Raw genomic sequence first — 26,737 nt, forward strand, 5'->3', positions numbered from 1 at the left:
GCGGCTCGTTGCACGCCACGGATTCGGGACGAATCCAGGAGGGCACTTTCAGGAAGCCTCGGGATGAAAATAGACGGGGCAACAATAGCCGCGACGTCGCGTCTAGCTTCGTGCCGGCACAATACGTAATGCGAATATATTAATCGCGCCAGCATAAAATATGTAATACAAAAATATATATATATACTCGACGAAATTCAAACATTTTGCGAGCATGCGGGGAGATGCGAATGTGATAAAGATCCGAAAGTTGTTTGTAATAAAAATACTTTTTTTCTCTAAAAGAGATTATTCATACATATTTACGATACATATTTGTAGGGACGGGAGAAAGTATATTCGACTTTTTAAGATAATCTATGTGCATATAATACATTGCACTTTCACACATTTGTTAAATACGCAGATCCCCAAGAAATTAATTAGCTAATTGGATTCCGAATTCCATCTTCGTAAAATATACGTTGGTCGTGCAAGATGCAGAATGATAATACTCGAAATTATCTTGCGAATATCTCGCTAGCACATAACATACAAGCATTATCCGTAATGAAGGCTGACATTGATAAATATAATTATAATAATGTATTATGCGTTTCTCTCGCATAGTACTTGCAAATCGAGTAGCGATTCGAAGACCGATCGCAACATCCGGCGTAATTATATCTGTCCAGATTGGCGAGCCGGATTCCTCTCCTTCGTCCGAGCGTTTTAATTAATCTCTCCGTTAATCTCACATTAATAAAATCGAATACAGCGTTGCTATAGAGCGCCCATTTTAAAGCCGCGTCGACGTGCTCGACAAAAGGGCTGGATTCCTTCTCGACGAGCACGAGCGGCCGCTCATCCGCTTCTTCGCCATGTCCTTCGTATATCTCAAACGTTTCAATTCTATCGGCGGATTAAAACATTAACATAAAACTCGTATTAGAGTCGAGCTACATAGTATGTCGGAGATGACGACAGTCGCCAGTAACGATGAAAAATTAAGTTTGTAGCATCTTCTTCTCTCTTTCTCTCTTCCTTCTCTTCCTTTTAGCTTTTCGAACTTCTCGCCGCCATACAATAGAGCTTGTCTACAGTCTGTAGAAGTCGTTACCTGGTTGAGATCGTCTCTACGATTTTGTGAGGTTTTTTGCAAATCATGCTAGTTCTATAAGCGATCGACGTACCTCCTCGCCGCTCGTCGAAACCTCACCGAATTCGACTTTCGACTTCTGCTACCGGATAATAATATAATGCGGTCGCTCTTTTCAAGAAGAAACTTTTTCATCAGCTGCGCAGTATTCATGATGGTAACGACACTTTTCAAGTCTCTGTTGTTATCTAAAAGAGTTATAAATTACTAGAAATATCAGTTTTTCTCAGAAATTGTGTATTTTCTTTTTTAAATAAATAAATATTGTACATGTCTTATTTAAAGATTTTTTCCTCTTATTGATAAATTATATTGAAATGTAAAATATTCTTGACTAAGCCGAATAAAACACAAATTCAAGTGTGGAAAAGAATGCAAAGCCAAACATTAAATAAACAAAAGACTGCTAGGACAGAAGTAAAGCGCGTTCTTGTGGTGGAATCCTGTTGATTTAGGATAGATATGTATCAGAGCGCATGGGTTAAGGTCAGCCTGTCACCTGAAGTACCATTAGCCCTTTCTAGACACCCTCTCTGTTCTACCTCCAACCTGTCATTAATGCGTCAAGGTATTTTTTTGTCGACGGACTTTCCTGAGAATTTCTGAATAATAAAAGTAACAGCTATTTTGTATCAATCAGATATCGAAATAGACTGACAATGAATAGGATGATAGAAGAAATAATGGCATACGTACATACTTACTTAGAAAATACATACACTTATTCGCGATATTATTAAATGATTTATTACTATTAGTCTGAGATTTATTATTATTTTTAAATTCGATAAAAAAAAGGGTATCTATTCAGAAAAAAATTTAATTGGTGATTAAAATCTCGCCGTTTGATTCTAGCATTATTGTTTTTTGAAATAGACAAAACGAATATGGAAAAGAAAGAGTCATGAGAGCATTTATCGGGAGGGTGTTATTCTAAACCATATATTAAATATACAAGATATAAATAAATACAGAAACATAAATATTTGAAGAAATACGAAGTTTGTTTAAACCGCATTATAAAATAATTGTATACTGTGAATATGTATACGACGCTATATTAATTAGAAATTTCTCATGAAAATGAATGATCTATGTTTTAATCAATAGAAGTATGTATAAAAATTTCTCCGTTTAATCAAAGGAAACGAAAGTTCTTTCACATATGAAGAAGATGATATTAGTTAGAGATCGACCGATTTAAAATCTGTTTTGTCATGTGGGTTACTATGTCTCGCGGAAGAATTTGTCCATCACGACAACTTGCAACAAAGAACTTTGGAAGTCAGACCGAGACATATTATAAATCAGCACTTGCGAATTAGATTAACATAAGACAATCAACGTACGACAACTAAAACATGTTGTATTAATATGACTCAAATACGTACATAAACTAAATATTGGGAATAGTTTTCATAGACATTTATATCTTTAACGAAATTGAAGAATCTGCTGAATTTATATACATAAATTTGTGCTTTTGAATTATTTCTTATCTAAATGTTATTAAAAGTTACTTTAGAAAATTACACAAAGAATTCAAGTTTTATTTTTAAAATGTCAGTCTGTGAGAATGTATAATAAATCTTCCTATATACGTACAGAGCGTATTATTCTGGATATAAAATCGCGATAGCATCTCTGTCTCGCGAAGAGACAGTTTCCCACAGGCCGACACTCGACTTTTGTAAAGTACCTAATAAATCGTAAACTTTATTGGACAGGTAACGCATTATAATAAAATATTCCTTACGAGCTACCGTAGTTTGTTCAGCGTAATTTATATACATACGGTAAAGAGCATACCTGAAGAAAACACCGTCGCATCGCGTCTGACCGGCTGGCTCTGATATGACGGAGGACGACAAGCCGAAAGGAGATACGTAACGGGAGACGAAGTTTTCGGAAGTTGAAATGAGAAAAATGCACCATCTAAGCATGACTTGACTACCGCTCTTGTGGCTCTCGTGGTGGACGCGTGGCCATCGAAAAGTGCAAGCTAGACACGAAGAGAGAACGTCATACTATGAGGTGGCAACAATGCTCATTGACGGGCACCACCAGATCGAGAATGACTTGTATACGTACGAGGTGTTAGCAAGGTTTCTGACCTCGTTTTCAGAATTCCTCCTTGCGTATGAATGTCGTTTACGCTATACCTTGCCCTTTCGTTGCCCTTTTTGTTGAAACGGAAATTTTCGAACCTAATTTTGCATATTTTTCTTAATCCCGCTCATCTTATTGTACTATTTGAATGTAATAATCGCGCGCATCCGTTGAAATTATACTATCATCCAACGAAGTACAGAAATCCACTCTAGTTTGCATAATTATATTTTCTTAATTTTAAATTATGCATTTTTGTTTATAAAAAAAAAAAAAAAATGAATCTATTAATTGTAACGACATCTATTTTATATTGCGTTGTTTGATATAGACCTTCGTATTTACTTTCATGATTACCGAACCGTGTCGCGACTTATTCACGGATCTGCAAACTGTTTACTCGAAAAGAGAGGTGTGACATCGTTTTTGTGAACGTATTCGATTACGGTGGAACATCCGTTGTCTGAGCGATGACCAACGTTTTTTTACTTACCATTATTCCCTTAATTATGTTACCTTACCTTATCGTGAATTTCGACGCTCGAATTCGTTTGACAATTGCCGGTGCAACTCACATCTCATTGTTAATCGAAATAGCTATTGATGTCCGTAACTTGTAGAATGTGCGCAACGTAACCGTGAAAACACTTAAATTGTAAAATTCAACTACTTTATTGTACTATTTTTTCTTCTATCTCTAAATAGGAAGAAGTGTAAGAAAAATATTCTCTTTACACAACATCAAAATAAATAAGCGTTATACTTTTTGAAAAGTATGACTTATTATTATTAATATATATATATATACAGGGTGTCCCATTTTAAAGGACCCATTCAAATATCTCAGAAACACTGCGTTAAATCGAAAAATGTTGATGACAATGATTTGACCTTGGAAAATCATTTGAAGGTCATGTGAAGGTCAACTTTAAAATCTTAAACGGAAACCCCCATTTTTTATTTAGTATTCTTGTAGCTGACATCGAGGGCTTTCCAAAACGCTATAATAAAGTATTTTTTTATTAAGTACTTTTTGAGTTATTTTATATTTTAATCTGACATATTTTGATATAAAAAATAAAATATTTCGTAAAATATTCAGTTTTCGATAATTTTACCGTAATACTTCTATGTACAGAATAATAAGACAAATTAATTAGTGCCAAAAAAAACAAATAATTGTTTAAAAAAAATACATTGTAAATAATTTTCTTGAAAACAATTTTTTTTTTTTTTTTATACATTTTCAAATCATTGTCACGATCTTATGGCCCCCTTGAAGCTATACAACTTTTGTTTGAAACATTTTTCGATTTAACGCAGTGTTTCTGAGATATTTGAGTGGGTCCTTTAAAATGGGACACCCTGTATACATACCATTATTCCGCTTAACAGCTCATGTATTAATTTTCGACGATAAGAATGATGAAAAATTTGTCGCTTCGCGACATTTTATTAAGTATACGGCAAAGGAGAACAATGAAAGGGTTCAGGCCACTTTCCGACGGCGTATTGCCTTTGAATACCCTGTTGAATAACTCTTATTACACTTTTGACGAGGAAACGAACAGAAAAAGTCAAAGAGAGCGCGTTGGTGTCAGCCGCCGTTCCAGAACGAGCCCAAAATATTGGCGGAATATTGGAAAGTACAAGTTCATGCAGCCACTATTATTTATCGGCTGCATAAGGTGTTTCAGGCTGCGTTCTTCAGGACATTTCTACAGGATTGACTGTGTATTGTTACGTTACAGTTTTGTCGATAGCCCTATAGGTTCGTTCGCGATGGCGTATTGGCAGATACAATGATTTGCACTTATTGGTTAATAAATCAGCGCTATATTTGCCATTAGACGGCAATATTCTTCGACATATTCATGATGAAGTGACGTTGGCATGGTAAATTGAAATAGCGTCATATTCTTCTGGGTAGTTTAAATCGATTCGCATCTAATTGCTTATAGAAAACGATGCAGCATTTTTCGAATCTTAATATAAGCCGCGACAATCGTTTGCGTTAAACCCATTTTGTGTTTTACAATAAGACATCGATTGTTCCGAGCAATTAATTTGAATTAATTTCAATTTATACATCCGCGCGCGCGTACATATTTTTAAAATATTATTTACGTAAAAAATATATTTTTGAAAATAAAAGATTTCTTTCGTCTACTTATAAGAGAAATGACTCAACTATGAATATAATTGTGATATCGTCCAAAATTGTCACGATCACAAAATTTACACATTTATCGAATATCTGGTGTCACTGTCAAACAGTGCAGAGTATAATGTGCATAATAAATATACTGACCGTATCGGTGGCAATTATGAAATTATTCCAATACATGCCAGCTGATCTCGAACCTCGTTCGAATGAAAGTGACGACACAAGAATAAAGGGTATCAATGGAGCGAGCATTTGACAGGATTTAGATAGCATCTTAACAGCGGTGATTTACAAGCTTTATCATCCGGCGATTTTAACCTAGTGACTGGCTTTTAGAACGGCTAGTCACTGCAAGGGTTAAATAGGCATGTTTATATAAACGTACAAAAACAATACTGATACTGAATCATATCAGTAATGGATCTCTATTTTTTACAAATTGCCTCTGTGGTTTTTATATAATTTTTGCCTTTTTCTGATATTTGTTATATAAAATACCACGTGTATATGTTAAAATTTAAATTATTTCGCAAACGCATATGCTACTATCATTCAAGATACAATATGTTTAGTAATCGATTTAGTCGATGCTAAATCGAAAATCAAAATTCTTGATGAGAATCAGTCTTCATATACAATAACTTAATATGTTTATTATTATATGTTTTTAGAATCAGTCTTTAAATTAAAATTATATTAAAGTTTAATTAATTAAAAGATAAGATTTCATCGAAGTCGCTCGATTATCAATATTTAGTAATTTCAAAAGAAAGCGCAATTCTTTTAATCGTATTTTTTTCAATTCAGATATCAATATACAAATAAAACCCTTCTTTCGTAATTACGTTTTTAGACTTTCGCATAACGCGCGTAATTATCTCAATCTCGGAGAAAAAGAGAAAGAATGAAAAATGGTATCTCGTAAGACCGATTCCCATTGCGACCGATATTACGACAAACGCTATTGGAGCAATTGGCGCGGTCTTCGGAACGAGAGGGAGGGTTGCTAAGTCGGGGGATGACTCGGGGCTATGCCGAGGCGAGATGCACCCCTGACTAAGCCCGTGGCACGGCAACGTCGAGCGGATCAAGCCCGGGTATACGTTCCCGGTTCGCAGTGGGGAGCCGGAGAATGGCATTACGGGTAGAGAGACCTTCCCTTCCTTCCCATCTCCTCTCAGAGCCGCGCATTGTCTGGCAGCCATATTGGAGTAACAGCCAACCCCGTCGTGATTGGTCCGTTTTTTAACGGAGAACCCGTGGCTTGGCACAATACCCACGGGCGACCAGCCCGTGGTTAGGCAATGCCTGGCTATACGATAGTCTATCAGTCGACTCCATGCTGCGCCCGTTTCGAACTCGGTCTGTCGGTGCCCGAGTATCATGACTCTCTTCAAGATCGGATTGTCTGACACAGAGGTGATCCGCGCCACGACGCGATAAAGGGAATGCCTTGTTCAATCCTCGGTATAATCCGTGTGCTTCGAATTTTCGCGATTTCTCCCCGTTGAAAAATCTTCTGCCAGAAGTACTTGGTCGACAACGATGATGATGATGATGATCTAAGATTATTCATACGATATCTATGTACAAGATCAGTGTAAAAATCTGAAGGCGTTGAAAGGACGCGCTGAGGATTCGCCTTATATATCTTCGGTGTTCCGGGTATTCGCTATGAAAGTTTCTAAAACGACATTATTATCCGAGACGCGGATTTTGTAAATAAAACAAAGTGCTTAGTGCAAGGGCGTAAGTACCCTGACAATTGCCCGCGGTTACAAAATGATTTGGTGACTGAAACAATATCGCTGTGGTTGTGGTTATTGTTGTGAAACGGCGTTTTGGATTACTTTCCGGATGATCTTCAACGATATTGGAATCTAGTAAATAAGGTATGTAGTAGATAAAGGTACAGAAACGCCAGGCGGTTGTATTTACAATATATCGTATGAAAGAGCGCGACTCGAAGGATTACATAACGCGAGCACGTGTAGTTGCTTTAACGACATCTTGTCTTAATCGTCATCAATTTGACAACAGAGATGCGATATGTTATTGACAATGCTTACGAGAGAGAGCCTAGTTTAGAATCGATTAATTGTTTGATTATATATTTGTTTTTGGATATTTTTCAAACATTTTTGCATTACAATATTTTAATTATGTTCTAATCATTATTGAAGAATTAATATTTTGCATTTCTATGTATACATTGATGATTATAATTGATTATAATTTATATTATATAAATACATATTTTCTCTAAATATGACTGATTTAAGCATGGTCATGAGAATCGTAATCAAATATTTAAAAAAAAAAAATCGCAAATACAATTATTTTCCGAGTAGAAAGTTTCATATAAATTTGTACGACGGCTAATTGACATCAGTCATAGTTTTATCAGCTTATTATTTTAAATATATTTATTATCTTAAATATATTTCTAGAAAATCAACGATATAAAATTCTACATTATTATAGTACTTGTCTCCGATTAATAAAATTAGAAATATTATTAAGATCTCTATATTATTACGGCAACAGTTATCTTTATCAAAGATTCTTCAAAATAAACTGTTGAAATTATTAATTATCTTACCGTTATAAGATTTACACATAAACTTGCGTGTTCAGTTAAAAATATCAACTAAGAAGGAACTTTTAAGAAACGTGAGATATGATAAGACACATTTAGGACGCGTCCATCCAATTGATCGACCGGTTTGCACACTCGTCCGACGAAATAAGAGTCGACGAAACGGCCGACAGTTCGGCATCGATCAGGATTGATGATCGCAATTACAATTTATCGTTCACGGCAGGTGACGCGCGATGATCCGCGCGCTTCTTTGCCTCCAAATGAGATGTCAAATTCCGTTCCGGAGTTAAGTTCGTAAACCGGTATCGGGAACGTCGCTTATTGTCGAGGGGTGCGAATGAGATGGTCGCAACGCATACACGTATATTTGTTACCCCCAGGAATAGGACAATCGTGCCGGCGCATTCGAGTTCGAGGATTCTCTTCCGGCAACGCGTCGAATACGCCGTCTACGAGAAAGGGAATAGGAAGCGGACGAGAAAGCGCGTGTTCCCGGCACTCGGCACGGGAGGATCGGTCGGCACCGAAAATTCTGTCGAGTAATGCAAGAATTATTATCCAACGCGGCGGATCGTCGGGTCGGGAAGGGAAAGAAAAAGAGAGGGAGGGCGGAAGAAAATGGTCGTTAAGCGTGCACGCGAAATATGAGAAATGATCTGTCGACGTTCCCGTGGCCGTGGAAAAAGCGAACGCGGGCTTCAAAGAAGCCGTGGAATTGAAAAAGCCGGAGGGCCCGCGCCATTAGATGCAGCGTGATAGGGCGAATTCCCCGACGGGTTTGGTTGGAGAAAAATCTATTCCGACGATAGAATCTCCAATGTTGAGGAAAACTGAGAATTTACTTTTTCAAATGACAATCGCATTTAGTAATTGCAATGCTTAAAACCATCAGGGACGAGTTTAATGGTTTAACGCAGTTTGAAAAAAACAACATGTTTTTATCTTTGGATGTGATAAACAACGCTATAATATCTTTTCTGAAGAGGAAAATAATTTTATACGCGTGAGATATATAAAATATTATGTACCCTCGTGTTTCTGAAGTTGACAAAAAATGAAATCCAATGAGAAATATCTGACATATTAATTCTACTTTATAGTGAGAGATTTCCAATTTCTAACTTTATATATATATATATATATAAAAAAAAAAAAAAAAAAAAAAATTTTTAAGTTTCATTTTTTTTATTTATTTAAATCTAATTTATCCGAAATATTGTAATTTATATTTCTTTAAATATTCACATATTACATATTTATTAGAAATTATTTCTTTTTATTGGAGAATAAAGAGAAATTGCATTGAAAGGCACTTGTTGTCTTCAATGTTGTCTACCATATACACTAAATCTCTATTGTGAGGGAATAAGAGCGTAACAAAAATTTCATTTTATAAATTTCTGTTTATAGGAGAGAGAGAGAGAGAGAAAAGCAGAAAGAGAACACAATGATAAAAGTCACAAAAAATTATGCTGCATTAGTTAAAAATGATACTTGTACCAATTACGCGTAGCATACACTTCGATGTATGTGGTTGAAATTTCACCTCGTAATTCCCCGAGCTTTAAATAGGCTTTAACATCGAACGGGAAGGGGCTGTTCCGACTTCCCTCAAATTATAGGCGGCCATTATCGCGCGGTCGGCTTCGCATTTGGGCCAGACAATGGCCGCTACCACTCGTTAATGTAATAGGCATCCAAAAGGTGAGATCTCCCTCTTTACTTCGTACCGGCACCGGCACTAACCGGCAGAAGCCGGCGCAGAACGAAAATCCTCCTCTTCTACGGCCAACCTGTCCGTCCTTTCGTCGGACGGACCTGCCTGGATCCCAGACAGTGCCCGAAAGAGGAATTATTATTTTATGAGATTATTATCTTTAATAACATCGCGCGCGCTTCGGCTGCGGGGAGAAAAAGGCTATACGCTTTTGTGTTCGATGGAAATATTCACACGTAGAAGTAGCTCGCTCAAGCTGCTCGATATTATCGACATTTTGTCAAGAGACCAGGTAGAAATTTTAAAAGCTTTTTTACCTGTGTTCTCTGTAGTCACGTGTGAAATAATGCTATAAATATGAAAATAAAACATATAAAGTTTGAGTTAAATATATAATAAAATAGTTGTCAAAATTTATAACATAAGCCAGAATGTATACTCAATTATATATAATTAATACTATGCAAATTATTGATCTTTTATTCACGATATTTTAATTTTATTAAATAGAAGTGTGCGTAATTATATTGACATAATATTCAAATTAAATTTTCTTAATCTGTAATATAATAAATAGAACACAATAAAATTATTTTGCGACTACAAGTAACAATAGTATTTTTATTCAGGCATATTTTAACATAGAACGATTTAAATTATCGAAAAAGAGACAAATCATTTTTCAACGTAAACTTTTCATTATTTGGATACAAAAACGTATAATTTATCCGTTTGAAATATATGAAAGTAATAATACATACATGGCTTTAGTTATCCGTTACGCATTCCAGAAACCGTAAATAATTCGAATAGCCTCATCCATGTCATCTTTTATACGTACGTAGGGGATGAGACGACGGCGGAAACATATGAGGGTTGTTTAAACCAGCAGGTGGATCTTCAACAATATCCCTTTATGCTTCAATTAATTCCTCTCCCTTTCCTCTCAATAAAATTTATCCGCCTGTTGCTAGATGTCAGTTTTCAAACGTCGCGCTTCGGACTGTTCCTGTCGAGAGTCATAAGTTAAAGTAAAATATTATGAATTTATTTTTTCTCGCGATAACTTCCGTGCGCATAATAAAATAATTATTATACAAATAATAATACAAATAATAATTATTATAAATAGCTCTTAAAATACGTGGTGAAAAAATTTTCTTGAAATGAAGAAAAATGGTTAGATAAAAACAGACTAAGTAATTATTTCATGTGAACGTACTATAATTAATGTATCCATGAGTATTACTTCCTAACTATAAATACCACATATTACATAAACATACACACGATTAAAATACAAGCGCGCAATGATCATTATTCGCTTTAATTCTTAACGATGCAAATAGGTTGACTATACGCAGAGAAATGCAAGCTATTTTTATCATTAATACAAACGCGTATAAATGTCTATGCGTTAGCAAACTTTTAAACAATAATACAAATATATCGCGTAATAATGTTAATTCCATGACGGCTACCTTACCGTAAATGAAAATTATGGAATGGCGTGCAAGGAAATCTATAATAACACTTGTCAATGACATGTCGGAATAAAATTGCATAATAGAGCGAATGAGAAACATTCTTGAGTAACATACTATGCAATCAGACGACTAATTAAATGTTCTTGAGATTGAAATGATCTCTGCGTGAACCTTGCAAATACACGCGAACTTGTTTACGTTCTCTTACGTTTAATTACTTCGTCGTTTCGAGGCACGCGTATTTTTCGCGATGAACCGTATAACCGAGGAAACGCTTCTTCCTCTCCCGTTCGATTCGCGAATCGATAGCTATCGACGATCGATTTAGTAAAGTACTGATTAATTTATCTCCTACGAACATCTACTTCTTTGCAGGTGAATATATTCTCAGCTCCGGTAGTCAGAACGGAAGTGGAAGTAGCATTATCGAAGAGGACGGTCCGCTTCTCAACGAAGCATCGTTGGCTTTGGACAATCATCCCTTGGCTGACCTAACCGATGATTCTCTGGGTCTAAACGACACTCTAGGACTTGAGCATGACTTTACATCAGAATTACTCGGAAGTAGTCTCTTGGAAAATGCTGGTGTAGAGGGCCTGCTCAGCAACGATACTCTAGGCTTGCCCGACGAATTTAATCTCGAGGAGGCGCTTCAGCTCGTTGGCCTCGATGAGGCTCAACCAGAGGTTTGTGAGATATCTTCGTATCTTGTACTTAAGAAAGCAACTATAATTTGTCTTCGTAAAAAATCAGCGATATTAATAGTTTGTTTGTTTTTAAATTAGTCGCTCGTAACAACGTAAAATATTATTTGCATTTATTTCTGCAAATAATTCTCATAATGTTATTATTTCTGTGATTAATTATAATCTTTTATTGTTTATATTCACACAAGATCAGCAACAATTATTTCAGTTTTGATTTCGATAAGGATACTTGAAACTTTCTCACTCTCACTCCTTGTCTCTATTTAAGTTACATATAATAATAATATATAATAATAATAATAATATAATAATAATAAAGTTATATTTTTGGGTTATATGGGTTGGCTAGAGTGTGCGTGTTCCTCAAACACGTAAAGTATAAGATAAATTTTTTTGCGATTATAAAGTTATAATTTTCTATAACAAGTTCTTGTTCAACTGAATCTCTTGTCGACAAAAAAGCGCATTAATGTACATCGTACATGGCACGCTGAGATATTTTTATCTCGCGTGATCTATGTCATGTTCTTGGCGATGTCATGATCATTATGTAAAGATTGATTATTAGGAAACAAAGCCAGAAGTGAAAAAGAAGAAGAAGAAAGAGGATACTGCCGCAGACTCCGCAAGTGCAGAGGACGACGTGTCCAACACCACCTCGAGTAACGGCGAGGTCGCGAAGTCATCCAGGTGCGAGGATCCCAAGATCGGCGACATGATTCACACACCGCAGTTTCATCATCCCCATCATCCGCACCACCGTTCCTTCCAGGTACGTGCGACCCTGATCTCATTGCCCCTGTAGATTAGAATATTTACTAGCTACTCTCATTATTTACTATATACACAATGTCATCATGATTACGACAATATAATGATTTGTATACAAAGTACACATAGACTTCCTATTAAACATATGCAATATCGCGTGAATAAATCAATGAAAGACTACTTTGTCTAATGAGCCGTCTAATTCGTTATCTGAATGAGTATCGTAAATATTAAATTATCATCTTCTTAATAATATTCTCCAATGTCGCTTATTATATTGGGTGATTGCATAAGTTCGTGCCCGATTTAAATATAAACTTCTAAAATAGATTATATTTTAGAGATAACACTTTTATTAATCAATTATATAGTCTCCATTCTTTTCTACAATGGTTTTCCAACCATCTATAAGCTTGTCGAATCCATTTTTGAAGAAAGAACTTGGTTTTTCTTGAAAAAAGTTTCTAAGGTGGTTTTCGACAGCTTCCTCGGAATTGAGATTCTTGCCATTTAAACTATTCTGCAAAGACCGGAGCAGATAAAAATCTGAAGGCGCAATATCTGGAGAATATGGCGGGTGCTGCCGAATTTCCCATTGCAACTCCTGCAGTTTTCCTGCAGCTTATTCCTTTCAGTCAGGAGATGCGGCACCCACGTATCAAGCTTGGAAATGTATCCAAGCTTTTTTAAATGACGAAAAGCGGTTGAATTATCGATGTTCAGCCTCTCAGCAATATCCTCAATTGTAATCCTTGGGTTTCTTTCCACTAAGGCATGCACAATGTCATCATCGATGCCAGAAGGCCGTCCAGAGCGGGGTTGATCCTCCATGTTGAAATCACCATTTCGAAATCTGCCAAACCACCTTTTGACTGTTCGGAGAGCAGGAGCGCGATCCAAATAAACGCTTTGAATATTTTTTTGCGCAATCCCAACACTCACGCCTTTCCGAAATTCATATAGCATTACATGCCGCAAATGCACCTTTTCGTTCTCCATTTTTAATGATTTCTCTTATGCACAAATGGACTAATCTGAACAATATCTGACGCTAAATTGACATAAGACAACGTCATCTATTCGGTGTAAGCAACAATTACCACACGAAAACAATAGAACTCCGCCATGCGGTAACTTAATGCCATCTATGAAAATCGGGCACGAACTTATGCAATCATCCAATACTTATTAATATTCTTCGTATCATGTACATGATGTATAAATAATATTCTTAGAATTTTAATTTTATCCTAAATCGTTCTGCAACGTACACAACATTTATGTTCGTACGTTTTAATAAGATCGTAGTTTATCCGAAAAATTGCCCAGGTTGCGATAACATGTTTAGCTAAATTGACTTTTATATCATCTTATAAATATTTTTAACGTAATATATGTGCGTTTGGAGGAACGATGAAAGCCGCGGTATAGTCACCGAGAGTGGCCACGGTATTTGCGATTTTTCGACATTCCGTTAATGAGAGGCTCGTGATGATGCCGCGAGGGGCAGCGGTGATATACGAAGTAGGAAACAAACGTCGAGAAGATAAGAACGGCGCGTAAAGCCGCGCAGTTGGAGCGGCGTTTACGGTCCATAAACGAGAAACACTCTTCACAGCGTTGACCACAAAAATTCCGGTACGGCTCTATTCCTGTGGTTCGACAGCCCCTTTCGGGGACCAGATAATTACACATCATAAATTAATACGCATTTTAATGTAACGAGATGATGGATATATTAAAAATGGATCCCGTTTCCGCAATTTATGCTTTTTATCGAAGAATTTCGTATAAACTTTAATTTTTCTTACATTTATTATATTACATAATTACAGTGATGTGAATAAAAAATAAACGCATGCGTATAAACAAAAGTTACTTAAAAAAAAAAAAAAACATTTAAAATTATCCTTAGAATATTTGATAGCAATTATTTTATTAATAGGTAATAGAAAAGTTTAAATATTTTGTTACCGTTCTACTCACATTTCATTACTTTTTTTTTTATTCTTTTATAAATATATTTAGTATCTCGATCTAATATTGTAATTTAATTACACATTATGTTATGCTTTTAAACTCATTGTTAAATTGATAACTAGAGAGCACAAAAGAAGATCAATCTTAAAAAAAAAAAAAAATAAATATATATATATATATATTTTTACAATTCGCAAAAGGCCACCTCCTTGATTGTAATTATCACTTTTGGTTTTTACTTTGTACTTTACATAGCCTGATTGCCGCGATATCACATCATTTTTCTGGAACAGTTCATCGTTTACCATCAATGACACTTTACTCGACGTATAACGTTATAACAAATAAATAATTGTTTTTTTATTTATCAAAAATTTATCATTTAACGACAGTTAGCAATGGTAATTCATATTTTTGAGAAATAACTTTCCGCTTGCCATGGTCGGTTATTAACCACCACGTTTTTGTAATAGATAGATATATTTTGAACACTCTTTGTATCTTTTTCTTAAAGAACAGAATCTTTTGAAAATTTTCTTCCATACTTGTTGCTACTCAAACCTATCATCATTTGCAACACTTTATTTATAAGAACATTACTCGGCGTGTTCAATATTAAGATTATTTTTTACTCGTTATCGCTTTATAGCGTTATAGAATTTTATTGCACTCGCGGGGAACAAGTTCTACTATTCGAATAGATCGTGCTTATTAGAATGCGCGTGAACTTAGTGCTTCGTAAGTCGCGTGTTTTGTTTAGCATTTTATAAAGTATAAATCATGTTTTATCACACAGTATCTTGGCAATCTTGCGAGTATAATGCTCGAAAGGCACCTTTCAGTTTTACAGACGCAATAGATATTAAACGCGATGTCGTACTTCCTGAGTAACGAGAACATTATTTTTGGGTACAATCGCAAAATTTACATATTTGCATATCTGTAAAAACACAGGGTTGGGAAAGTTACTTTATAAACGTAACTCGTTACCGTTACCGTTATTTTTTCTAAAAAGTAACTCGTTACCGTTACTCGTTACTAATTTTAAAAAGTAACTCGTTACCGTTACAGTTACTAAAAAGTAACGAGTCGTTACAATTTCCGTTACTTTTTTACAATACAAACTAATAAATTATTTTGCATAAGAAAAACTTTTAAAAAATTGTAAGCAAGATTTCATTCAAGGTTTATTACAAAATAAATGATTAAATTTTATCGAAATTCTTTATTAATTTTTAATAAAATTTGTTGCTCCATAGTATCATCATTTAAATGCCCTCTTTGTGGTGTTAATACAGAGCCACCGATGCTAAACATTTCTACAGATGCACCGCTTGGTAGAGCTGTATTATATTTAATAAAAAGTTTTTTTAGTTTTGGATAGTCGTTTAACATTTCTATATTACAATTATTTGATTTTAAAAACCGTTGCAATTCTTCTTGTTCAGATTCATTTTGCACCGTTTTTTGCTCAAAAATGAAAAAATCATCGCGATCGTCAGATTTTCCAGCTTTTGAAGAATTTTCAGTTGATCGGATTCCCAATAAATCCTCCAAATAATTTTCAGCACGTTTTCTTTTTTCTCCGGTTAACCAGTTTAACTTAAATTTTGGATGTAAACATGCTGCTATTATTAATTCTTTTGTTTCAAATATTGTAAGAAATTTAAAATCAAATATAGTAAATTAAGCGACATTGTTTGTTTTATTGAAATTAATACTTTTGAATCAATAGTTTAAAATAAAATAATATTTTTCAATTAAATCCTTATTTAAAATTAAATAACATATGTATTAATCAAATTAATAAGTTACCTTTTATTTAAACCTTGCTGAATAGCTTCAACTAATGAATGGCAATCTATAAGGTCAGATTTATTGAGATTTTCTAATTTTCGTTGCAAGATACTTAGAACTGGTAGTAAATGAGAGCTCTGCTTTTCCGAAAAGATAAAGCTCTCATTGGATATCGCGCGTCGCGTCATCGCACTGGTTTGCAAGAGCCATAAGTTGATCAATCACATTCAAGCATTTTTACAACATTTTAAGAATGCTAATTGGTCGATTTGCTTACGGCTTTACGGTTAAGATAAAAATTTTATCACGCACAATAGCAAGAATAATATCTTAAATAAATGAAAAAATTTGAAAAAAGTAACGATAAAAGTAACTGTTAAATTCGTTACTCGTTACCGAAAAATGTAACGAAGTTACTTTTTCCGTTACAAATAAAATTTGTAACGCCATTACCGTTACAGTTACCGAAAAAAAGTAACTGTAACGGTAACGGCGTTACAAGTAACGCGTTACTTCCCAACCCTGTAAAAACATCAAATATAATAAGAAAAATATATGTAAAATTTATATATAAGAGAGATATATAAAATTAAACGATGATTTAAAGACAGAGAGAAATCGAAAGTTTTACGTTATATAAAAAAAAAACAGAAATAATAATAATAGTATATGAAAATATGCTATTCGTTTTTCTATGTATTTTAGCACAAATACTTCGAATTTATAGTCGACAATTACTAATTATAATGATATAATTACAATGCTATTATTACATTTTTATATATACAAAAACGAATATATCGCAGAAATACGTAGTTGTTGCAGAAGTACGTAATTATTGCATCAGACTTGACAGATCGATTACGTTGCAATCTAAAGTTTGTATCATTACTGATACAAACATTGCATAGAGTTGTATATTACGTGTGTGATAATCATCTTGATATTTTTTCAATTCAGAATTTTAAAAACAGAAATATTGCAGGAAAAGAAAGCTTATTTTTTTACCCTTACTTCTAAAAAATTATTTGCACATAGAAAAGACGCGAATATTTTAATATATTCATGATTTGAGATACATCCATGTATCTATATATACATATAAAAAATTTAATGGCACGCACAAAGACGAAATAATAAAATTGTGCCCTGGGCCACGAAAATCTCGTCAACAAGTGCATTAGCCGGTTAACGAAGTATATATGAAATGTAAGTTTTTAAGACGAAACTGTGGGATACGAAAACATCATGGAAACTTTTTAGAAAGTAGGCAACTCCCCGGATTTGTTTTTCGATGCTCTTACCGGGGCATGTGTTCCGTTGGGAAATCACATCGTTGTAGGAGAGAATGATCGTGACAATGACCTATCCAGGTAGTCCGCGGCGAATTCGTCCAGCGAGTAAACGTGACGCAATACGTACGTGTATGCAGGACTCGTTCGCGTACACGTGGAGGAACACATCTGAAAAGTCCCGCCAATGGGAGAGATAGCATGAGCCCCTACTACCTTGAATTGCGGTTGACGCGATCGCGATGTTTGTGATCCTGGCCGTCGGCGCGAACACTCGACGAACGACACGCGGTTGGAAGTGAACGAACGCGCGAATCTCGCGGAAAAGTCAGCTACACGCTCGCCCGAGAACAGGTGATCTCACCTGCGAACATCCGTTTCGTGGATAGGCGCGATAAGCGATTCCGAAAGGTTCCTCGAACTGTGCGATTCCAGCGCGACAGTGTAGTATCGGAATTGTTCTTCCAGTTAAGAAGAAATAGACGCTAGGATCAGACGGCTTCTCGAAGATACCAAGTTCCTCGCCCACGTACTATCACCGGAAGAACACTCGTGTATAGTCAATGAAAAACTGGTTGCAAAATGAGAACGTTGAACTACCGCTATCAGTTCGTCTCGGTATTCTTAGTTTGATGAGACAGTGACTCTTTTATAATGTTTATGTAATTAACATAAAGTTTCTAAAGCCTACGCTTTAAATGCGAAAATCTCAGCGTTACGCGAATGCTAACGCTGATGAGTAAGATATCGAATTTAAGATTAAACTACATGAGACGAGAGCGATAAAGCTAATATAATGACAATCTCTATAAAACGCACCACTTATACGAGATTCGTAGCGATTTGAACGAGGCCAAGACACCCTTCTCACGGTTACTCCATGAGACCGCCCACGTTGAATACGCAAATCTTATGCTTTACGCTTTTCAAGATGATACCTTGTACACCAGTGGAATAAGATTTTCGCTCGAATGCAAAAATAATAACCTTTGTAATAACTGATTGAATCAAGATTTGCGACGATTACATGTGGAATTTTTACTAAAAGGATGGAAATTCATTGAGAGAAAGAAAATTGTTATAATATTCGGTTAATTTAATGTCAATAGCAAGACCGGTGCGTATCCTCGTGTCTAATTCGTAATTTCGAGTGAAGAGGATACACATGAATGACGTGCAGCAAGCATTCTTTAAACCACATCCGCAAACCAGCGAGCACGCGTGCCAAGGGAATACAGAATGTTGGAGTCTCATATTGGACGAAGGTCTTTTTCAGGTAGATTACACTAATTGTGCAATACTTATCACGATAACCAAATAAAAATACATAATGCGATAACAGATACGATATATACACCCGTGTGCAAAGTTAATGAAGTAGTAGGAGGTAAAGATTAGCGCAAGGTCTTGCGAACAAGGTTTTACGGGAAAAAAAACAGCAAGTTATAATAATTGAAAATACTTAACGAAGGGGACTGCGTTCACTGCCATTAATTCTAGGATCATCATATATGTTTTTTTCTACAACAAGAAGTGTATATATATAACTTTTATATATAAAGAATTTCTATATTAAATAAAATAAATTATATTTTATGTAGAGAGACTTCTCGGATTTTTTTTTTTTTTTTTTTTTTTTTTTTTTTTTTTTTTTTAATGTAGTAAAAACTTGTCACATATATATACAATACATTACAATCTAGTTGGATGCAAATCTGTGATAAAAATTTAAAGGATCAATACATTGCTATTCAGAATAGCGTATTGTTCTTCCCTAATGAATTCCAAACTATTTCTAATTCTAATGATTTCACAGTGGATCAAGAAATTATTCAACATCCCGCTGAAATTGGCTTTCGGAGTAATTTTTACACGCTCGCAAACACATATACGTACACGTAGATATATATGTATATATCGGTCTCGTGCGACCTTGCATCCCGCGTACGCGCGTGTAGAACTGTCATTAGAACGCAACCGCCGCCGGAGGAGTATTACTCGGCGCGGGTCTCTTTCAATACGTAATGAGTACACTAAATTAATATATTCCTACGCCCGGGACCTTTGCCTACAGAGAAGGATGTGTCGTGCGTATTATGTGGAAGGCTTACGCAAGAAAACCGCGCCGTCGCAGCTCGCGAGCCATATCATTTTTGGAGCTCCTCTCTCACGCGACCGTCGTATTAACACTGACCTCAGTCACCTATAATTGCTACATGTTGCCGTATACATCGAGATACAAACGACGTAATGCGATTCACTACAGTTGGATGACACACGTTCCGACATCGTATCACATCGTTTCCTTTTTTTTTTTTTTTTTTTTTTTCCGAAGAGGACGGTGCGCTTACATTCTACGAAAGCGAATGCCTCGGGTATGTGTGATATCGCTTCAACTTGGCGCAAGCTTTTTTTTTGTGCGATCTACTTCTGTCGAAGGCGGTTCATAGTACAGCACACGTGTAGAAACTACGGGTTATTTGCATTTCAAGGTCTAGAAGACTTGTAACTTTGTTAAATATACTTGTGTGCGTGTGTAAAAATTCTATATTGTGTGAAGGAAACTTCTTGACATTTAATTGAACTTTATTATATACATTCTTTATACATTATGCAATATTTTTTTTTTTTTTTTTTTTTTCTTACACAAGTTTTGTAGATCGAACACTTTTGAGAGATATTTGAATATATATAATTGATTAAATCACAGATATCTCTCTCTCTCTCTCTCTCTCTCTCTGTCTCTTTTTTATAAGAAAAAAATATCTTAATTGAAAAAACATGAAAATAAAAATCATATCTATTTGTGATGGATAAATAATTAATAATTCCATTTGCTACATCCGATAAAATAAACGCTGCTTTAAAAACGCTTCAGAAAATTCCGAACCAAAACTCTCTCTAGGAAGCAGGTGGTAAAGAAATAGAAATTCGACAGGTACCTCCTGCCTTTTCATTCGAAATCTTACGATCTTGGAGTTTGAAGAGGCTGAAAGCTCCAAGCTGGCCACAGTTTTGACAACAGTAGGACCTCCCGGAGTTTTAAGTCGTAATTAAGCAGGCCGACCCGCTTCTAGCGGATTATCTCTTATGGATTACCAGTGGCGACTTTCTATTTAAACCGCGACCAAGATCAATGTCAATCTGTCGTCATCGAGTCACCGCTTCAAAATTTTTTTTCATTTTACCGAATACTGCCCTCTGAGAAAAAGATCGCAATAGATTTCAATGAAGTTTATCGTGCAAAACTGATATTCAGAAAGATATAAATAGTTGCATTGTGTTTCTCTTGAGTATGCCTGAACGTGGTTTTTGTGATTAATTTCCAAGTATAAATTATACAACTGCGAAGAAACAGGTGCGCTCTTTTACAATCGCTACTTGTTTATTTAATTATTTGATATGCAAACCTTAAAATATATTCGTCCATTGTTGCAAGTCAACGAGAGAAACGTTTAAACTGCGCAGCGCGGTAGAAGAATAAATTATAAAAAAGTAATTAATAATTAAGCACACAGAGACATGTAGAAGGTAAATGTTCGCCTGCGGGTAACGTAGGAGTTCCATATAAATAATGAGAGAATGAACTCGAATATGTCAAGACGTGATAATAATTACCGCTACCTGCATCTGCAAGATCTGACAAATACAAAAACGATAGTAACATGAAAAATAATTAAAATAATAAAAAATCTTTAAGGATGAAAATGGTTTTCACATTTATTTTCGTGGTAGGGAATATATTGACATTATCTCATTTTCTGGATTTTTTCTATAACTTAATCTTTACGAATATTTATTAAAATATAAAAAATAAATTCATTAATTATTTGATTATATCGGAAAGAGTATGGAACTATGCTATCAATGCGTATAATATAGCGTTATTAATCAGAAAATTGTCTCATGCGTTTTTTATTAGAACGCAAATTATTGAATAATAAATAGTTCTATCCATCTGAAGCGACAAAATGGAGATTAATAAAATGTTAAGTCTTCTTTTTTTTCTATAATCATAGTGTGAAGCTGTAAATATATAAAAAAGAAAAATAAGTACTCCTAAGATGTGCATAAATCATAATGTATAATGAGCATAAATAACTGAATAATTTATTACCTCATGCTCGCGCAAACATGATATATAAAAGATAAGGATTGTTTAAATAAATTGTTTAGATATTCGAAAGAAACTTAATAATAAAGCACGATCGCTAACATAAATTAGATAATAATATGGAGCGTATGTATATATATATAAATAGATAATTCAAGCAATATCGGCGAGTTCATCATTATCGCCGTTCGTCGCACCATTGGATAATAATTGATCACATTGCAGAGTCGCAAGGCTCGGTCTCGTAATCGAAGAAGTGGAAAACTACCGGATGACCTTTGACCGTGATTGACGGACTTCTTCGTCGTATATATCTTTGCACAAAGATTTGCCAGGCCCCATGAGCTGGCCGGTAGCGCGTTATTTGCCATGGCACTTGAATATTTGCTTAGAACCTCGAGCGCTGAAGGAGAGCCCTCCAAGTATCCTTGGACCGCCGAACAATATTTACGCATAACACCGAGTTACGAATCGAGAGGGAAGAAAGTCGGCAGACAGAGGATCGGGGAGGAGAAAGGGGATGAGCGCGAAGATAAAGGAGTAAGAGAAAGAAGATGGTGAGAGAAGGCAATTCGCGTGGTAGAAACAGAGACGAAGGAACGAAACGATGGATTGCGAAGTCGGAGAGGTGCGGTAAGATGAAATTAATAAGAGAAACGGGATGCGCGATATGGAAATGAGAAAGATGGAGGGAGACGCAGATGCTGGTCGGACATTAGGATACACATTGTGGCGATAGCTGGAGAACCCACGCTAGTACGCATTAATCCGATGATTATGAATCCGAATGAATCATAATTAATATCTTTGTCCATTAGTCGTAAGATTACAATTGGCGATCACGGGTAATGCGCACATCTTTCTCGCATATCTTTAATCACTTACGTTTTGTCGGTGACGCATTACGGAGGTAGTCGTTTCCGGCCATTCGCCGGTATGTTTCAACAAAATGGTACATGTAACATCCGGTATTTATTGAATTCGCGATATAATTAAACAGTAGAAATTGTCTACGCGTTCACATACCTGTTCACGACACATTTTTCTTTCTTCGGTTTAATTTTTAATACCAATTTCGTCAAAATGTTAAGTTTGACGATTTAAATTATTATTTAATGACTTTTTAATACTTTCTCATTTATTTTTTAAACGAAAGTATCAACGAGTTTATGTTATTGCTTTATTAAACAAATTTAAAACGATTTAGATAATTTGAAGATAATTTCAATCAAATATTTCGAGTTAAATCGCTATAATGCAAATATTCTCCATCTATAAAATTTTATTGCGCTGCAAATGTATGTTCGCGTAAAATCCTTGATGCCCGTCAATTTTAAAAGTCTCGCGAGAAAGTTAAGTTTTTAGCGCACTTGTGTCGCCCATAAATTCCTATATACGCGCACCCCGATCGGGGGCAATTTTCACCAAGAAGCAAGAAACGCGACGGGGCGTCACAGTCCGTTTCGTTCGCCAAGATTCCAGACAGCTGCTGGACTTATGCGCTGTGAAATGCATAATGCGCCTCCGTACCAGGGCTATCTAGGATGTGTGAAACGAATTTCTGTCTTCGTATGGTCATTGAGGCCACGCGTGGATGCAACAAAGACAACAGACGCGACGAGATATCAGCGCTTGAATGCAGCAGTGCCCCGATGCAATTTTCAATGCTTCGCGCGGTTTTTTTATTTAATTAATTTCAAAAATCTCTTATCACCATACGCAATACGCTATACATATTCTTAAATAAGATCGAGCGGCTAACATCAGTGGCTATGATCGTCGAAGGCCTGAGAAAATTTTCTGACTTGGCAAATGATTTGATAGATAGATAAAATATTTTTCATATACCGTGATGTACATAAAGGGTGAGGGTTGTGAATCCGTATCCATCAATATTTTCATTCACAACCTTCGTGACAGAAACGAGCTTTGCCAGCGGTCACGTACGAAAACACATGCGACGTGTTGAGGTGAAAAGTAGGTAACTCGGAGTAACTGATCGAGGACCGTAGAGAGATCGGTAGGTTAACGATGGCAATGGCAGGTGTCAAGCGGTTAGTTGATCACTGTCAAATAGATCGAAATAGCTTCGTTGTCGCTCGTGTCACGCCGTGATATTATAGGCGGAGTAAAAACAAAATTACAGACGCGCGATTCTAAAGGAAGAGACTGATCGCATTTTATAGCACTTTAAACAGAAAAAGAAGAAAAGGGAAACAGAGAAACATGATATTTCTCGAAAGCAGATCTAACGTGAAAAATATTGGGTGATTGCATAAGTTCGTGCCCGATTTAAATATAAACTTCAATAGATTATATTTTAGAGATCACACTTTTATTAATCAATTATATAGTCTCCATTCTTTTCTACAATGGTTTTCCAACCATCTATAAGCTTGTCGAATCCATTTTTGAAGAAAGAACTTGGTTTTTCTTGAAAAAAGTTTCTAAGGTGCTTTTCGACAGCTTCCTCGCAATTGAGATTCTCGCCATTTAAACTATTCTGCAAAGACCGGAACAGATAAAAATCTGGAGGCGCAATATCTGGAGAATATGGCGGGTGCTGCAGAATTTCCCATTGCAACTCCTGCAGTTTATTCCTTTTAGTCAGGAGATGCGGCACCCACGTATCAAGCTTGGAAATGTATCCAAGCTTTTTCAAATGACGAAAAGCGGTTGAATTATCGATGTTCAGCCTCTCAGCAATATCCTCAGTTGTAATCCTTGGGTTTCTTTCCACTAAGGCATGCACAATGTCATCGTCGATGCCAGAAGGCCGTCCAGAGCGGGGTTGATCCTCCATGTTGAAATCACCATTTCGAAATCTGCCAAACCACTTTTTGACTGTTCGGAGAGCAGGAGCGCGGTCCGAATAAACGCTTTGAATATTTTTTTGCGCAATCCCAACACTCACGCCTTTCCGAAATTCATATAGCGTTACATGCCGCAAATGCACCTTTCGTTCTCCATTTTTAACGATTTCTCTTATGCACAAATGAACTTATCCGAACAATGTCTGACGCTAAATTGACATAAGACAACGTCATCTATTCGGTGTAAGCAACAATTACCACACGAAAACAATACAACTCCGCCATGCAGTAACTTAATGCCATCTATAAAAATCGGGCACGAACTTATGCAATCATCTAATACAACGATAAACATGCTAATTCAAATATTTGCGTGGCTTGTTTTATTAATAGTCGTCGATAATTAATTAAAGCTGTTATTTGTAATATTAAAATAATAATAGATCTCATTCCAACATTGTTTTCATTAGAAACGTATCGTAAGATTAAAATAGTGCGATAAATGATAATATAAAAATACAAATATACGATGAATATGCTTTTTAAGGAATCAAAGTAAAATCAATTTCATACGAATCTTCTTGTATCTGTTTCCGAATTCCTCTAATGGATTTGATGAAATATATTGCGATATTAATGAATACAAGTAGAAAAGGAGCACATAGCTGCAGAGGGGTAAAAGGGGATAAAGAGAGGGAGAGGGATCTCGGAAGAAATCTAGCGAGTCCTCGACAGCGCTTTTCAAACATCTGCCAGCGCACAGATATCTTTCCTCGCAGCCTCTCGCGGATTCGTACGATTCTACACGTGAAGCTAAATCGCGTATACAGACGCGAGATACGCACATGTACGCGTGCTATATACGAGACTATATGTACCCTGTGTGATACATAAATCATAAGCGCCAGTAGCTGTGGAGGAATGCGACACAACGTTCCTTTACCGCACTCGTATAGATACCAATTGAAGACGTGAATTTATCAAAGCGAACGCTATGTCGAGCAATCCTAACGGCTGTTCGATAAATCATACTTGGTACGTGAAATCGTGGAATTAAAGAATAATCTACATATCATTATAATTTTATATTTTACCGTGCAAGACATACGAGTATACGAGTAAATAGCGATATATTCCCTTAAAATAAAAGAGAGATAAAAGATTGTTAATAAACTGCCAATTAAATGTTTCTTCTATCTTTACGTGCTCAAATTGTATGTAACATCCACGAGAACTTCAATATCTCGCGTAACGCGGACAGCATCCGTTATCCGCTCCGTCACGGATTAATCCGCCGCGAGATATAACGAATCCCGTGTATTCCCGGCGATGATGGGGAAAACTGGAAGTCGCGTCCGGCAATGACGGCGGAGAGCCGTCTCACGTCGTCTCGCGTCGTGGACGGTAATCGCCGTCACTTTACCGGGACGAAAAGAGAAAGAGAGACAGGCTTAAACGCGGCGCACCCTTTTTTTTTCCTATAACTCAATCGCGGCCGTTACGTCGAACCAGGATGAGCCGTAAAGTCCGGTCATTAGAAACGCGAGGTGCGCGCCGTACGACAAATCGCCAATCGTGGAACAAAAGTCCTCTTCTCCGTCCTACATTTCTGCGCGGCCTACACAGATGCGGCAGATGCGCTGACAAGCGAGAATCACCTTAAAGGCGTCGCGCTCGACAGATTGCACCGTCTCGACTCTGATTGATGCGCCCGCGAACAACAATCTAACAGACTCGGCGCGCACAGCCAGCCAACGGCATCGCTCTTCCCTATTCATCTTCTTCTTGCGCTCCAACGCATTAGCGACAATACCCGTGTGCATTAAGGCTCTGGTTGTTGGGTACGTACCCTCGGCAACAGCACTACCGTACTTACGCCGCCAGACGCAACTTCGGAATCTTTTCTCCTCCTCCTCCTCCTCCTCCTTCTTTTTTTTTCTCCGCGTTTATATAAATTTGCACGTATTGGCGAACATATTGACAGAATATATATGAGAAAAGAGAGTGTACCGTAACTCTACATTCTTGGAAAAGTCTATCATG

General features: G+C 36.1%; 1 protein-coding gene across 4 annotated transcripts in view; it reads left to right on the forward strand.

Moving 5' to 3' along the window:
* Cnc (NFE2 like bZIP transcription factor cap-n-collar) overlaps positions 1-26,737 on the forward strand; it is a 105,282-nt gene that overhangs the window by 48,412 nt on the left and 30,133 nt on the right. For all 4 annotated transcript variants that reach the window (XM_070314439.1, XM_070314438.1, XM_070314440.1 and 1 more), the window contains exons 4-5: positions 11,596-11,906; positions 12,496-12,699. In XM_070314439.1, coding sequence (XP_070170540.1) covers positions 11,596-11,906; positions 12,496-12,699 — 515 coding nt within the window. The remainder of the gene's footprint in view (positions 1-11,595; positions 11,907-12,495; positions 12,700-26,737) is intronic.

This window comes from Polyergus mexicanus, unplaced genomic scaffold, assembly GCF_030449975.1.
Source record: "Polyergus mexicanus isolate NDT 795.1 unplaced genomic scaffold, iyPolMexi1.0 SCAF_27, whole genome shotgun sequence".
Classification (NCBI taxonomy): Eukaryota; Metazoa; Arthropoda; class Insecta; order Hymenoptera; family Formicidae; genus Polyergus; species Polyergus mexicanus.